General features: G+C 50.9%; 1 protein-coding gene across 1 annotated transcript; it reads right to left on the bottom strand.

The window, feature by feature from the left end:
• Positions 1–2,682: 2,682 nt before the first annotated feature.
• HMOX1 (heme oxygenase 1) lies at positions 2,683–16,427 on the bottom strand. Its single transcript, XM_033232766.1, has 5 exons — positions 15,849–16,427; positions 13,687–13,807; positions 9,430–9,921; positions 7,238–7,337; positions 2,683–3,430 (listed from the first exon to the last, which is right to left on the bottom strand). The coding sequence occupies exons 1-5, from the start codon at positions 15,869–15,871 to the stop codon at positions 3,300–3,302; spliced, it is 867 nt and encodes a 288-aa protein (XP_033088657.1). The 5' UTR covers positions 15,872–16,427; the 3' UTR covers positions 2,683–3,299.
• Positions 16,428–16,681: the final 254 nt, after the last annotated feature.

Below are 16,681 nucleotides of genomic sequence, written 5' to 3'. Positions count from 1 at the left end.
ACCAGCCTGAACAACATGGTGAAACCCCGTCTCTACTAAAAATACAAAAATCAGCTGGGCCTGGTGGCGGGCGCCTGTAATCCCAGCTACTCAGGAGGCTGAGGCAGGAGAATTGCTTCAACCCAGGAGGTGGAGGTTGCAGTAAGCCAAGATCACACCACTGCACTCCAGCCTGGGCAACAGAGCAAGACTCCGTCTCAAAAAAAAAGTTTTTTTTAATAAATAAATACATACATACATACATACATACATATATACAAAAAATTAGCCAGATGTGGTAGCAGGCGCCTGTAGTCCCAGCTATTCGGGAGGCTGAGGCAGGAGAATGACGTGAACCCGGGAGGCGGAGCTTGCAGTGAGCCGAGATCGCACCACTGCACTCCAGCCTGGGCAACAGAACGAGACTCTGTCTCAAAAAAAAAAAAAAAACAATTCTAGAGCCCCATCCCAGGTCTCCAGAGTTAGGATGTCTCAGTGTGGAGCCCTGGATTCCATGGTTAAGTATCTCCAAGTAATTCTGATGCCACCATGCAGACTGGTGTTTGGACACCACAGGATCCTCCCACCAGCTGTGAAAGGTATGTGTATTGTTCTCATTTTACCAGTGAACAAAAGGAGCCTTGAAGTGGAATAGTCAGACTAGGGACAAAGGTCTCCTGACTCCCAGTCCTCAGGTACTAGTCCTATAAAGAAACACCTTGGCTGGGCACAGTGGCTCACACCTGTAATCCCAGCACTTTGGGAGGCTGAGGCGGGTGGATCACGTGGTCGGGAGTTCAAGACCAGCATGGCCAACATGGTGAAAGCTTGTCTCTACTAAAACTAAAAAAATTGGCCAGGCACGGTGGCAGGCGCCTGTAATCCCAGCTACTTGGGAGGCTGAGGCAGGAGAATTGCTTGAACCTGGGCGGTAGAGGTTGCAGTGAACTGAGATCGCGCCACTGCACTCCAGCCTGGGCAACAGAATGAGACTGTCTCAAAAAAAAACCAGAATGAAACTCCGTCTCAAAAAAGAAGAAAAAAACACCTTGGCCAGGCACAGTGACTCACACCTGTAATCCCAGCATTTTGTGAAGCCAAAGTGGGAGGATCACCTTAGTTCAGGAGTTTGAGACCAGCCTGGGCAACATAGCGAAACCCCATCTCTACAAAAAGATACAAAAATTAGCTGGGCATGGTGGTGTGCACTTGTAGTCCCAGCTACTCAGGAGGCTGAGACCAGAGGATGGCTTAAGCCCAAGAGGCGGAGGTTGCAGTGAGCCGAGATCGCACCACTGCACTCCAATGTGGATGACAAAGCCAGACCCTGTCTCAAAAAAAAAAAAAAAAATTGTCCCATGCTCTGCCCAGAACACCTTCAGCAAAAGGTTTTTCGCTTTCCCAGATTGGGAGGCCACATATTCAGTATTTTCTTGATTTAGGGCCATAGGAAGGGCTTAGGTTTTAGAGCTGGACAGAACTCAGTGAAATCCATCCTGACCGTCAGACAGTGGTAACACCCCCTGAACATAGGCATGCCATAGATGAGATGACTCTGCAGTACAAGAATCATAAAACACTGGTCTCCTTCTTTGCATAATAATAGCTAACTGTGTATGGCATTGGCATTTCACATGCATCTCATTTGCTTCTCAGGACAAGATAGGTGAGTTAGGTATCACTGTATTCATGTCACCACTGATAAAATGGAGCCCCAGAGAGGCTAAGTGACTAACCTCAAAGTGGTGTAGCAGGAATTTGAACCTAAGAATTTCACTCCAGTCCCTAATAGTCACTGGACAGAAAATACAAATTTTGCCCCAGAATCTGCTCATTTCACCCAAACCGGGCAACCCCATCCCCTGTGAAGGCAAATCTTGCATCAAGCAGAGTTCAACATAAATATTCGCCCACCAGCTGCTCAAAGCTCACGTCCTGGGCCAGGCACAGTGGCTCACGCCTGTAATCTCAGCACCTTGGGAGGCTGAGGCAGGTGGACTACCTGAGGTCGGGAGTTCGAGACTAGCCTGGTCAACATGGTGAAACCCCATCTCTACTAAAAATACAAAAATTAGCTGGGCATGGTGAGGAACAGCTGTAATCCCAGCTACTCAGGAGGCTGAGGCAGGAGAATCGATTGAACCCGGGAGGCAGAGGTTGCAGTGGACCAAGATTGCGCCATTGTACTCCAGCCTGGGCAACAGAGCGAGACTCCGTCTCTAAAAAAAAAAAAAAAGAAAAAGAAAAGATAAAAAGAAAAGCTTGCCGGGCACGGTGGCTCAAGCCTGTAATCCCAGCACTTTGGGAGGCCGAGATGGGCGGATCACGAGGTCAGGAGATCGAGACCATCCTGGCTAACACGGTGAAACCCCGTCTCTACTAAAAAATACAAAAAACTAGCCGGGCGAAGTGGTGGGCGCCTGTAGTCCCAGCTACTCGGGAGGCTGAGGCAGGAGAATGGCGTAAACCCGGGAGGCGGAGCTTGCAGTGAGCTGAGATCCGGCCACTGTACTCCAGCCCGGGCGACAGAGCGAGACTCCGTCTCAAAAAAAAAAAAAAAAAAAAAAAGAAAAGCTCACCTTCTGTATTCTCAAACAGACCAGCTCCTGCCAACCCCCCATCACTACCTCTCCTACCGAGCACGCAAGAAGCCAGGGAGGAAAAGGTCAGCTCCCCAAGAATAACAAAACCCATGAACAATACTTCAAGTTACTATCAGACAATGTTGTTTATTATTTCACACAAAAGTTAGACCAAGGCCACAGTGCCGTTAAACACCTCCCTCCCCACCCACGCATGGCTCAAAAACCACCCCAACCCTGCTATAAAAACAATAGAACACAACAAAAATACTGCATTTGAGGCTGAGCCAGGAACAGAGTGGCTCCAACAAAAATAAGACAAAAACACAAGACACAACATCTTTTCAGTTTTATGTAAAAATTGCCATGGCCCACGGGGAAAGTGGTCATGGCCGTGTCAACAAGGATACTTCAAACTCAGGACTTCTGGAGGTTTGAGATAGCTGCCACATCTAGGGTGTCTTCTAGGCTCTGCTGCAGGAACTGAGGATGCTAAAGGGCAGGGCTGGATCCTTTGGGCCACTCTGAAGTTTAGGCATTGGCTGGATGTGCTTTTCATTGGGGAAGATGTCATAGGCTCCTTCCTCCTTTCCAGAGAGAGGGACACAGTGAGAGGGATGGAGGCCCTGAAAGCCTCCAGTGCCCACGATAAGGAAGCCAGCTAAGAGATTTCCCTCTCTAGAAAGAAGGCCTTCCACTGGACAAAGTTCATGGCCCTGGGAGCCAGCATGCCTGCATTCACATGGCATAAAGCCCTACGGCAACTGTCGCCACCAGAAAGCTGAGCGTAAGGACCCATCGGAGAAGCGGAGCCTGGGAGCGGGTGTTGAGCAGGGGCTTCCCTCTGGGAGTCTCCACGGGGGCAGAGTCTGAAAGAGAAAATGGGGCAAGGTCAATAACAGGTGGGCATGCATGAGGGTGTCTGATGTCATAGAAAAGCAAAGCAGAGTGGCCTCAGGGTCTGTGGTACAGTCCCTGCTCAGCGCCAGGATTCTGCAAGACCACAAACAGGTGTCCCTCTAGCCACTACTTGGATACCTTCAAAGACAGGCAGCTCACTACTTTTCCAAGCTGTCTGTTATTCCCTGTGCAGCCAGGCCACATTGTGAAAACATTCTTGGGCCCAGGCATGGTTTTCAGACTTCTGCCTGCTCCCTTTCCTCTCCTTAAACTTTGCCAGCGATTAGGTCTGAGCTGTAAATCTTCCTCTCAGATTCACACATTTGCTAAGTATGGTGATGAAGGAGCAGGAGCTAGAAAACAGGAGCTCTGAGGTCAAAGTTCAGTCCCATCCCTGGTTATTAAAATATGATAGGCCAGAGCCAGCCATGCAACCTGGGTAGATGTGCCACCTGCCTCCTCCTCAGGCACAGAGAGGGTGCTCCTAGGTCTTTAGAAGGAGGACAGAGTCCAGGGCAGGTCTCTGGAGCCAGAACAGCTGGGTTTGAATCCTAGCCCCGCCCTGGGCTATGAGAGGGGCTTTCCCAGAGAAAACAGGGCTGTAGGTCTGGTGGCCCAGGGCTGCGGTCACAGAAGTACAAGCAAGCAGGTACACTGTGACATTTACATGTGTGTTGTTCATATTAAAGGCTCCTGCTCCTTCTGATGTATTAGGGGTATAGTTCTCAAATGTTTTGGTTCTAAAACCCCTTTATACTCAAATGCAACGAAGGATCCAGAAGAGCTTTTGTTTGTGTGAGTATAGCTATCACTATTTACAAAATTAGAAATTAAAACTGAGAAATTATTTTTTTTCTTTTTTTCTTTTTTTTTTTTTTGAGATGGAGTCTTGCTCTGTTGCCCAAGCTAGAGTACAGTGGTGCAATCTCAGCTCACTGCAACCTCTGCCTCCCAGACTCAAGAGAGTCTCCTGCCTCAGCCTCCCGAGTAGCTGGGATTACAGGTGTGCACCATCATGCCCAGCTGATTTTTATATTTTAGTAGAGATGGGGTCTCACCACATTGGCCAAGCTGGTCTCAAACTCCTGACCTCAAGTGATCCCCGTGCCTCAGTCTCCCAAAGTGCTGGGATTACAGGCATGAGCCACTGTGCCCGGCCAAAACTGAGAAATTCTTTTTTTTTTTTTTTTTTTTTTTTGAGACGGAGTCTTGCTCTTTCGCCCGGGCTGGAGTGCAGTGGCCGGATCTCAGCTCACTGCAAGCTCCGCCTCCCGGGTTTTACGCCATTCTCCTGCCTCAGCCTCCGGAGTAGCTGGGACTACAGGCGCCCGCCACCTCGCCCGGCTAGTTTTTGTATTTTTAGTAGAGACGGGGTTCACCCTGTTAGCCAGGATGGTCTCGATCTCCTGACCTCGTGATCCGCCCGTCTCGGCCTCCCAAAGTGCTGGGATTACAGGCTTGAGCCACCGCGCCCGGCCGAAATCTTAACATATAAGAACATAACAGGCCGGGCGCGGTGGCTCAAGCCTGTAATTCCAGCACTTTGGGAGGCCGAGACGGGCGGATCACGAGGTCAGGAGATCGAGACCCTCCTGGCTAACACGGTGAAACCCCGTCTCTACTAAAAATACAAAAAACTAGCCGGGCGAGGTGGCGGGCGCCTGCAGTCCCAGCTACTCCGGAGGCTGAGGCAGGAGAATGGTGTAAACCGAGGAGGCGGAGCTTGCAGTGAGCTGAGATCCGGCCACTGCACTCCAGCCTGGGTGACAGAGCCAGACTCCGTCTCAAAAAAAAAAAAAAAAAAACAACAAAGAACATAACAGGCACACATTCCATGAGCCATCAAATCCATGAGAGAGCATCACATGTCTCATAACCTTTGGAAAATGCCAACACATACTCATGAGAAAATGAGAGTTTTTTTAAAAAGCCAAAAAAAAAAAAACAAAAAAAAATCTGGGTGTGGTGGCACGTGCCTATAGTCCCAGTTACTCAGGAGACTGAGGTGGGAGAATCGCTTGAACCTGGGAGTTGAAGCTGCAGTGAGCTGTGTTTGTGCCACTACACTCCAGCCTGGGTGACAGAGCGAGACCTTGTCTTAAAAAAAAAAAAAAAGCAAAAAAATAGTAGTGTTATAAAAATAGCTTTGTCCTCACAGACCCCCTTGAGGGGATACTAGGACTACCACCCCCCACAGGCAGGACACCACACTTTGAGAACTGCTGCATTAGGGTGACATCTCCCTACCCCACCAGATAGCCAAGCCCTCTGGGGTTATAATCCCCCAGTAGAGGGGTCCGTGTGGTCTGGCACAAGTGAGAAAGCCACAAGCCAGGTGAGGGTGGCACAGGAGGGGAGGCCTAATATAACCTGCCAGGAGGTAGCTAAGCCTTACCTCTTTATTGCTACCCATCCCAAAGCCACACTCCCTGCCTCAGTGTTTTAGGCTTAGTGAGGGTACATTTTGTGGAGCACTTTGGTCTTTTTGGAAGTTTCCAAGATGTTCTCACTGTAGCCAGCCTCGATCGTTCTTAGGCACATGAGGGAGGGGCTCACACACAACAAGACTCGGAAGGGACATCTCCCTGTGGTGGGTTCACAGCTGGATACAGGTCCCCACCTCCCTGGCCCACATCAGGGTACCAAAGGCCTAAAAAGGAGTCTAAATTAAGGGGGCGGGAGTTTCCCATGGTTTCTGAGGGGTTCTTGTGCAGTTCTGAGCCAGTGAACGAGAAGTAGCTGAACCTCACTGGATTTTCCAGGTGGGGAAACTAAGGCAGGGAGAAGTCTCATGGCTTGCCCAGAGCCACACACTGAAGGTTGACCCCAGGTCCTTTTGCCTGCCCTCCACTTCTCATACAAAAACATGCAGGCGGCCGGGCGCAGTGGCTCACGTCTGTAATCTCAGCACTTTGGGAGGCCGAGGTGGGCGGATCACCTGAGGTCAGGAGTTTGAGACCAGCCTGGCCAACATGGTGCAACCCCATCTCTGCTAAACATATGAAAAAAATTAGCTGGGCATGGTAGTGGGTGCCTGTAATCCCAGCTACCCGGGAGGCTGAGGCAGAATTGCTTGAACCCGGGAGGCGAAGGTTGCAGTGAGCTGAGATAGCACCACTGCACTCCAGCCTGGGCGAGACTCTATCTCAAAAAACAACCACCACCACCCAAAAAAACATTCCAGCTGGCATGGTGGCTCTCGCCTGTAATTGCAGCACTTGGGGAGGCAGAGGCAGGAGGATCGCTTGAAGTCAGGTGTTCAAGACTGGCCTGGGCAGCATAGGGGGAACCCGTCCTTACAGGGGCAGTGGGGTGAGGCAGCAGGAAACAACAGCCACCACCAGCAAACATTCAGAAAACAGAAGAGTAGAGTATACTAAGGCCGGGTGCAGTGGCTCACGCCTGTAATCCCAACACTGGGAGGCCGAGGTGTGTGGATCCCGAGGTCAGGAGATGGAGACCATCCTGGCAACACTGTGAAACCCCATCTCTACTAAAAATACAAAAAAAAAGTAGCCGGGTATGGTGGCAGGCGCCTGTAGTGCCAGCTACTCAGGAGGCTGAGGCAGGAGAATGGCGTGAACCTGGGAGGCGGAGCTTGCAGTGAGCCGAGATCACACCACTGCACTCCAGCCTGGGTGACAGAGCGAGACTCCATCTCAAAAAAAAATAAAAAAATAATTAAAAAAAAAAAAGAGTAGAGATACTAGAGTCAGACAGTCAGGTCCCTCTCCATCTGCAGCCCAGAGGAAATGCCCCTCCCTGGATGCTCTCACCTTGCCATTTGTTGCTGGCCCGCTGGCGAAGCCCTGGTGCCTGTGAGGGGCTCTGGTCCTTGGTGTCATGTGTCAGCAGCTCCTGCAACTCCTCAAAGAGCTAAAAGACAAAAGACACACATGCCTATCTCACTGAGAGCTGCTGCCAGGTCCCAGCTGAAGGTAGGACCTTAAGACCTTAAGTTGTGTTAGGAAATATTTTGGAAATAACAAGATGGTAAGAAAAATATTGGCCGGGCGCAGTGGCTCATGCCTGTAATCCCAGCACTTTGGGAGGCCAAGGCGGGCACATCACGAGGTCAGGAGTTCGAGACCAGCCTAGCCAACGTAGTGAAACCCCATCTCTACTAAAGATACAAAAAATTAGCTGGGTGTGGTGGCGCATGCCTGTAATCCCAGTTACTTGGGAGGCTGAGGCAGGAAAATTGCTTGAACCTGGTAGGCAGAGGTTGCAGTGAGCCGAGATTGCGCCATTGTACTCCAGCCTGGGTGACAAGGTGAGACTCTGTCTCAAATAAATAAATAAATAAATAAATAATATTCATGTCCCTTTTATCCACCTTAAGAGATAAGATGTTCCAAGCCAAATTGACTCCCCTGCCTGCTCTTGCCCTCCCAACTGATAACAATGATCCTGGATCACTGTGGCCACCCATGTCCTTAGCCTGTGTCTCCGTGCAAAAGGCTGTGTTGCTTGTTTTGAAATAATATTAAGTGGTATCCTTGTACATGCACTCTTCTGCGGCTGCTTTCTTCCCTTGAATTTAGATTTGCTAAATTCAGCCTTGGTGAGGTGTGCTGAATGGTATTTGTTAGCCTTGCAGATGAGGAAACTATAGCTCCTACAGGTTAAGTGCTTTGCCCAAGGACTGACCCAGAGGTCAGGCACCAAGAGCCGTTTTTTTGTTTGTTTTTATTTTTGAGACAGAGTCTTGCTTTGCTGCCGTTACCCAGCTGGAGTGCAATAGCACTATCATGGCTTACTGTAGCCTTGACCTCCAGGGCTCAAGCAATCCTCCCACCTCAGCCTCCCAAGTAGCTGGGACTACAGGTGCACACTACTATGTCTGGCTTTTTATTTTTTTTTCATTTTTGTGTAGAGATGGGGTCTCACTGTGTTACCAGGGCTGGCCTCAAACTCCTGGGCTCAAGCTACTTTCCTGCTTTGGCCTCCCAAAATGTTGGTATTATAGGTGCGAGCCTGAGAGCCAGTTCTGACCCCAAATCCCTTTTCTTTAAAAAAATTTTTTTTAATTTTTTTTTTTTTTTTGATAGAGACAGGGTTTTGCCATGTTGCTCAGGCTGGTCTGAAACTCCTGAGTTCAAGCAGTCCACCCACCTTGGCTTCCCAAAGAGCTGGGATTACAGGCGTGAGCCACTGCACCTGGCCTCCCTTTTCTTTCAACTACACTTCTCTGAAAGACACAGATTTTCTTCTTCTAAGACTGACTGGATTTTCTGAGGGGGTGAGGGGGACGGGAAAGGCCTTGTTCCGTAACAGGGGCCAGGACCAGAATCTTCTGCAATCCATGGCTGGGATTAGGGAGCCAGGAGGGCATGAGCCCTAGCCCCAGGCCCCATGGCACCTCCAGGGGCTGGCAGAGAGAGAAGGCTCTATGACATCTGGTTAGAAGGATCCCCTCCACCTCTGCCCAAGAATTCATCCTTCCAGGCTTTGCCCAGACCCCACCTTCCCCCTGTATTTGAGACACTTGTAGAAAGAGGTAAACCTCTTTGGCTAGGCTGAGAGTCCCTGGAAGGCAGGGGCCACCTGTAACCCTGGGAGTGCCAACCTGGCTACACACTAGTGCACACACAACTTATACGTTGCCACAGACCGTTGTCACGCAGAGCTACAACTGATTCTCATGTCCCATTTTGACAGTAGTGAAAATGTGAGGGCTTCCTCTTGTGCCAGACACTGATGTGGGGACTTTACTGCTGTAAACTCACTCAAGCCTTAAAAGTCTAACATGTAGGTACCATTATTATCCCTATTTTACAGATAGGGAAACTGAGGTACAGAGAGATTAAGGCATTTGCCCAAGATCACCCAGCTAGTAAGTGGCAGTGCTGGAACCCTGGTTCCCTGTGTTAACCATGACCCATACCACCCTTCCCTACAATGAGAAGGATCCCTTGGAGGAACAGCAGGGGGAAGCAGAGACTGCCCCAGGCTGCCCAACCCTCACCTGGATGTTGAGCAGGAACGCGATCTTGGCCTCTTCTATCACCCTCTGCCTGACCGCGGGAGTCATCTCCAGGGAGTTCATGCGGGAGCGGTAGAGCTGCTTGAACTTGGTGGCACTGGCAATGTTGGGGAAGGTGAAGAAGGCCAGGCCCTCGCCAGAGCTGGGCAGGTCCAGGGCTTTCTGAGCAATCTTCTTGAGCATCTGGCCCCCAGACAGGTCACCCAGGTAGCGGGTGTAGGCATGGGCCACCAGCAGCTCGGGCTCTGTGCGCCCCACCTCGTGGAGCCGCTTCACATAGCGCTGCATTGCTGGTGTGTAGGGGATGACTTCCTGCCAGCGGGGCCCGTACCAGAAGGCCAGGTCCTGCTCCAGGACGGCCTTGCGGTGCAGCTCTTCTGGGAAGTAGACAGGGGCGAAGACTGGGCTCTCCTTGTTGCGCTCAATCTCCTCCTCCAGGGCCACATAGATGTGGTGCAGGGAGGCCATCACCAGCTGAAAGCAGAGTGAGCAGGTCAGGCCGCCAGCCACATGGAAGGCCCCCACCTCTGTCCGTCCCCTCCACTACTGCCTTTGGAAAGGCCCTCATCACTTCTCAGCTGGGCTCTGACTCCTTCTGCCACCCCTCACTACACTCCTCTTCACGCAGCAGCCAGAGGGATTTTTATAAGAGAAAAAGATGATCATGTACTTTCTCAGCCTAAAACCCTTTTACCCCACTGGGCAAAACAAGCAACCTAACTGAATCCTTATATAAAGATCCAACAAACTGGCCTGGCGTGGTGGCTCAAACCCCTGTAATCCCTGCACTTTGGGAGGCTAACGTGGGAGGATTGCTTAAAGCCAGAAGTCTGAGACCAGCCTGGGCAACATAGCCCAAAACCCACCTCTACAAAAAATTCTTTTAAAAAACTAGCTGGCTGGGGCCGGGCGCGGTGGCTCACGCCTGTAATCCCAGCACTTTGGGAGGCCGAGGCGGGCGTATCACAAGGTCAGGAGATCAAGACCATCCTGGTTAACTTGGTGACACCACGTCTCCACTAAAAGTACAAAAAAATTAGCCGGGCATGGTGGTGGGCGCCTGTAGTCCCGGCTACTTGGGAGGCTGAGGCAGGAGAATGGCATGAACTCGGGAGGTGAAGGTTGCAGTGAGCCGAGATAGCACTACTGCATTCCAACCTGGGCAACAGAACGAGACTCCTCTCAAAAAAATAAAAAAATAAACCGGGCACAGTGGCTCACGCCTGTAATCCCAGCACTTTGGGAGGCCAAGGCGGGCGGATCACGAGGTCAGGAGATCGAGACCATCCTGGCTAACACGGTGAAGCCCTGTCTCTACTAAAAATACAAAAAAAATTAGCTGGGCTTGATGGCTGGCGCCTAGAATCCCAGCTACTACTTGAGAGGCTGAGGCAGGAGAATGGTGTGAACCCGGGAGGCGGAGCTTGCAGTGAGCCGAGATCACGCCACTGCACTCCAGCCTGGGTGACAGAGCGAGACTCGTCTCAGAAAAAATAAATAAATAAATAAAATAAAAATAAATAAATATATAAAAATTTAAAAAGCTAGCCAGCTGGGTGTGGTGGCTCACACCTATAATCCCAGCACTTTGGAAGGCTGAGGCTGGGGGATCACGAGGTCAGGAATTCAAGACCAACATAGCCAAGAGACCAGCCTGGGCAATATGGTGAAACCCCATCTCTACTAAAAACACAAAAATTAGTCGGGCATGGTGGTGGACGCCTATAATCCCAGCTACTCGGGAGGCTGAGTCAGGAGAATGGCTTGAACCCAGGAGGCAGAGGTTGCAGTGAGTCAAGATCGTGCCATTGCACTCCAGCCTGGGCGACAGAGCGAGACTCTGACTCAAAAAAAAAAAAAAAAAAAAAACTTAGCCAGGTGTGGTGGCGGGCGCCTGTAGTCCCAGCTACTCCAGAGGCCAAGGCAGGGGCATCACTTGAGCCCAGGATTTCAAGGTTGCAGTGAGCTGTGATCATATCACTGTACGTCAGCTTGGGGAACAGAGTGAGTAAGACCCTGTCTCAAAAAAAAAAAAAAAAAAAAATCCAACAAAGGAATTGCTATGCCCATTTTATAGAAAAGGAAACTAAGGTTCAGAGAGGGTATGACACGTGGAGGTTGCACAGCTAGTAAGAAATGAAACTGGATTGAAGACCAGGCGTTGCTATGGACCCACCATGTCTCAGGAGAGGGGAATAGCTGAAATGGAAGTGGTTAAAGGAGATTGGCCATGTGCTTCTGGCTTTTGACCTCTGCGTGACCAACTACAGGGCACAATTCTCCTTCCTAGAGGACTGTTCTGAACCCCACCACCTCTGGATGCTGGGCTTGGGCAACAGGTCCTGAGTGTACCTTGGATTGGGGCACTAACTCCCGTTACACATTAATACGCCCGTTTGAATTTGAAGGAGGGCAAAGTTAAGACATTCAGGTTGGAGTTTCCAAGTTATTTCTGTAAACATTCAAAGCAGCTCTATTCCATGAGGGGACAGAAAGCGAGGTAGCCTGGTACAAAAGAGACTGGGTTTTTAAGTGTGACCAACCTGGTTCTCACCCAACTCTGCCAGTCCTTAGCTGTGTGACCATGGGTGACCCGCTTGCTCTCTCTGGTCCCAGCTTCCTATCCTATCCTAAAGCAGATGGTCTGAGGTCTGTGTGACTGTGCTAGCCAACTGTGCTAGTCCGCTCCCTCACCTGCCACATACTAGATGGGGCTGGTGTGAAGATTAAGTGAGAGGATCTGGGCCAGCACAGAGGGCAGCCTGGCACTTAGCGCTCCCATGAGAAAGGCTGTGATAAACTGCCACGTCCACTAGCTTAATGTAAGCGAGCACTGGATTCTGTCACGGATCTTGGTGCCTCCTTGGAACCCTGTGACTTAGAGGCAAAATCCAAAGTCTAAGCTGGCTGGGGATAGGATATTCCAGCATTCACCTCCCTGCACCCACTGCCTCCAGCCACACTGCCGCAACTGGGTGTACCTCATCTTTTTAAGGCAGAGGGGAGGAGGATGAGGAAGACCTATTACAGGCCCAAGGGCCCCACCCAGCCTGGAACCACAGGTTAAATCTCTCCTAATTAAAGTATGTCTCAGTCGGGCGGTGGTTCACACCTGTAATCCCAGCACTTTGGGAGGCCAGGGCGGATGGATCATCTGAGGTCAGGAGTACAAGACCAGCCTGGCCAACATGGTGAAACCCCATCTCTACTAAAAAAAATACAAAAATTAGCCAGGCGTGGTGGCGGGCACCTGTTGTCCCAGCTACTCTGGAGGCTGAAGCAGGAGAATCGCTTGCACCCAGGAGGTGGAGGTTTCAGGGCACCGAGATCTTGCCATTGCACTCCAGCCTGGGCAACAGAGTGAGACTCTGTCTCAAATAAAATAAAATAAAATAAATATAAAGCATGTCTCATGTTGGAAGTAGGGGGTGGCAGAGGGTACAGATTGCAAAAGGGACTGGGGTGAAGGTGGTGGGATATAGCTCCCCACTCCCCACTCCCACACCCTCTGTTCAACCTGAACAAGCCGTTCCCCACACTGAAGTTTTAACACCTAGTATCTTCCCGGTTCTTTGTCAAGTGCTTCCTTCTATTTGCATGAATTTCACAACAGTGCTGGGAAATAGCAAAATCAGTACCTGGCAATATAGTGGGTGCTTATGAAAACCCTGCTGTTGAAATCCTCTTTTACAGATGGGGAAAAGGTGGCTTAGGGAGATTAGATGAGGCACCCTCAGTCTCACTGTTAGAAAAGGGTTCTGTTAAGGCTCCAACCTGTATTACTCCTCATCTTCAGAGGCAAATTAGAGTTAGGTCGGGAATATAAGCTCTGAAATAACATCGGTCGTGGTTGATTTCAGCCTTTTCCATTTACTGGCTGTGTGACTTCCTGTTAGTCACTTAACCTCTCTGAGCCTTCCAGTCCTCATCTTTCTCGTCAGGGTTGAAACACAGATTACAAACCAAGTGTACAAAATGCCCAACATGGAACCAGTGCTCAGTCAATGGCACTGCTGCCCCAGTCCCTCCACAACACTACAGAGCAGGCTGAATTTGCTGTGTGACCTTGGGTAACTCACCTTCCCTCCTGTGAGCCTCAGTGTCATCATTTGTAAGATGATTCCACTGGACATGCCCATCTGGTCCCTCAGCATCCCCACTTAAACCACTGGCCTGAGCCTTGGGCCCACCCACACCTGCCAAACCCTCCACCAGGGCTAGTCCCACCAAGCCACATACCTTGAAGCCCTCTCGGGTCACCTGGCCCTTCTGAAAGTTCCTCATGAACTCAGCATTCTCTGCCTGAGTGTGCACCTCCTTGGTGGCCTCCTTCAGGGCCTCTGACAAATCCTGGGGCATGCTGAGGAGGAAATGGGATGGGTGAACACAAAGCTGGCTGGGGGTGGGGTCCTTCCCAACTGCTGAGCTCGGGGAGCCACCCACCTATAAGCAGGCCTCCAAGGATTCCCATTCTTATTCAGGCCACATCCCCAATCGCTTTAAGATGCAGCCTTGTGGCTGGGTGCAGTGGCTCACGCCTGTAATCCCAGCACTTTGGGAGGCCAAGGTGGGTGGATCACCTGAGGTCAGGAGTTCGAGACCAGCCTGGCAAACATGGTGAAACCCCATCTCTACTAAAAATACAAAATTAGCCGGGCATGGTGGCGGGTGCCTGTAATCCCAGCGATTATGCCTATAACTGCTTGAACCCCGGAGGCAAATGTTGCAGTGAGCTGAGATCACACCACTGCACTCCAGCCTTGGTGACAGAGAAACTCCATCTCAAAAAAAAAGAAAAAGAAAAAAAAAAAGGGCCAAGCGTGGTGGCTCACACCTGTAATCCTAGCACTTTGGGAGGCCAAGGCGGGCAGATCACCTGAGGTCAGGAGTTTGAGCCCAGCCTGGCCAACATTGGTGAAACCCTATCTCTACTAAAAATACAAAAAAAAAAAAAAAAATTAGCCGGGTGTGGTGGTGGGTGCCTGTAATCCCAATTACTTGGGAGGCTGAGGCAGGAGAATTGCTTGAACCCAGGAGGTGGAGGTTGCAGTGAGACGAGATCGCGCCACTGCACTCCAGCCTGGGCAACAGAGGAAGACTCCATCTCAAAAAAAAAAGCAAAAAAAAAAAAAAAAAAAAACCCAGAATCAACAACAACAAAAAAACAAATTCAGGCTGGGCATAGTGACTCTTGCAGCCTTATAAACACTCTTCAGTCATTAAAACACTAATTAGGCCGGGCGCGGTGGCTCAAGCCTGTAATCCCAGCACAGTAGAGAGGAGGAGGAGGTACAGCATAACCCAGGAAAAAGCAGAAGCTCCATGAACGTGCATCTCCAAGTTTGTAATTGCTTTGATTGGCTTTTAGACCCAATATTTAATTCAGTTATTGTGTTAACGTTTCAGATGCAAATCTCATGACCGCCACCACCCCCATCATGTTATGCTCATCATGAAGACGTCAGGGTTAAAAAGCCTGAAAAATTCTGCTTTAGTTAAAGAAAAAGTCTCTCCGGGAGTATTTCTGTCATGGGTCCATATCCCTGCCTCCCCATAGAACTGTCATTTTTCCCTTTTCTCCTGCCCTGCTTCCCGGAACATCATCCCCTGTTCTACAACACAGCTGGTCAAATTCTTGGGCGAAGCGGCTCACACCTGTTAAGTCCCAGCTAACTCTGGAGGCTGGGGTGGGAGGATGCTTGAGCCCAGGAGTTAAAAAACAAACAAACAAAAAATACTAACAAATTCTTGAAAGAAGGGAACGAGCGAGACCTGGAGGTGGGCAGACCAAGGTTCAAGACCCAGTTCTAACACCTGCTGACTGAATACTCTAGGGCATGTCGCCTCCCTGAACTGGGCAATCCTTATCTGTCAGACGCGGAACACCGTAGCCAGGGTGATGTCTGGCTCAGGTCCTCCATAGCTAGTGAGGGACAGATGCCACCAAGAGAACCAAGCATGCTCCCCCAGGCTAGCGGAGCCCCAGGCATCTAGATTCAGCAGACAGCAGCTCCAAGCACACCTCAAAAGTTGGATTAAAACAAAATTGACTCCCTCACAGGGAAGCCCCAGAGATCTAGATTCAGCAGAGAGCAACTCCAAACACACCTCGAAAGTTGGATTTAACAAAAATTGGCTACCTCAAAGGCTGGATACTCTAGGGACACTGCCATCTTGGTCACCAACCGCATACCAAGGTGCCAGGCATGTAAATCACCGTTCCTCCCTCCAACTACCCTACGGGCACAGGCAGGATCAGAACCCCGCGCCTCCTGACTCCAGAGCCCAAGTTTCTGGCTCCCGGGCTCTGTCGCTGCGTGGCAGTGTCCCGGGTGGAACTGGGACGCCAGCTGGGAGGGGAGGGAAAGGCGCCCGTCCTGCGCCCCGCGCCCCGCGCTTGCCTGTCGGGTTGCGGACGCTCCATCCGGCTGGTGCTGGGCTCGTTCGTGCTGGCTCCGCGGGGGCGGCGGCTGCTCTGAGGACGCTGGAGAACAGGCAGGCGCTGACTGTGCCGGAGCCGCGACCGGTCACATTTATGCTCGGCGGGTCACGTGGGCCAGGCGGAACAGCTGAGGCCCACTTTCTGGCCGGGCGTTGCAACACCCGCAGGGGCCCGCGCCCAGCCCGCCCCGGGCCAGTGTGGGTTGGAGAGGAGCAGTCATATGACCCTGGGGAAACAAAGTCTGGCCATAGACTTTTAGAGAAAACAGACACACACACACAGACAGACACACACACACACACACACAGACACACACACACACACCCCTTAAGGAAATCTGAGAAGCTACAGCCTCTGGGTGTGATTTTGCTCCTTCCAGAGCCCCCCCTTCTGCTCCCTGTGCCCTTGGGACTTGATGCACCCCAGGCGTTCCAGAAGGTTCCAGAAAGCTGGGAGGCAGCGCTGCTCAGAGCAAGAGGCTGGTGGGTAACATCAGGAACTTAGCAACCCCAGACCCTGCTGTCTCCAGCTCCCGAAAATGCCACCTTCTGGAGTCCTGTGCTGACTGCTTGCCTCCTCACACCCCCTTTAAATGTACATTTAAGATCTGGTTTTTTAGTTCCTGTCAAAAAACAGAGACTCTAGTATTTTCATGGTTCATCCCTACAACTGACCTGTGGGCGCGGGGGGTAGATCGCTCCCATTTTACAGATGGAGAAACTGAGGCTCAGAGGGGTGCAGTGGTGTCACACATAAAGCAGGAAGCCAGTGTCCTAACCCAGCGAGGAGACT

This window comes from Trachypithecus francoisi, unplaced genomic scaffold (genome assembly GCF_009764315.1).
Source record: "Trachypithecus francoisi isolate TF-2019V2 unplaced genomic scaffold, Tfra_2.0 Lachesis_group14, whole genome shotgun sequence".
Lineage (NCBI taxonomy): Eukaryota > Metazoa > Chordata > Mammalia > Primates > Cercopithecidae > Trachypithecus > Trachypithecus francoisi.
Note: the sequence above shows the minus strand (reverse complement) of the source record. Positions and strands in the feature narration are given on the sequence as shown.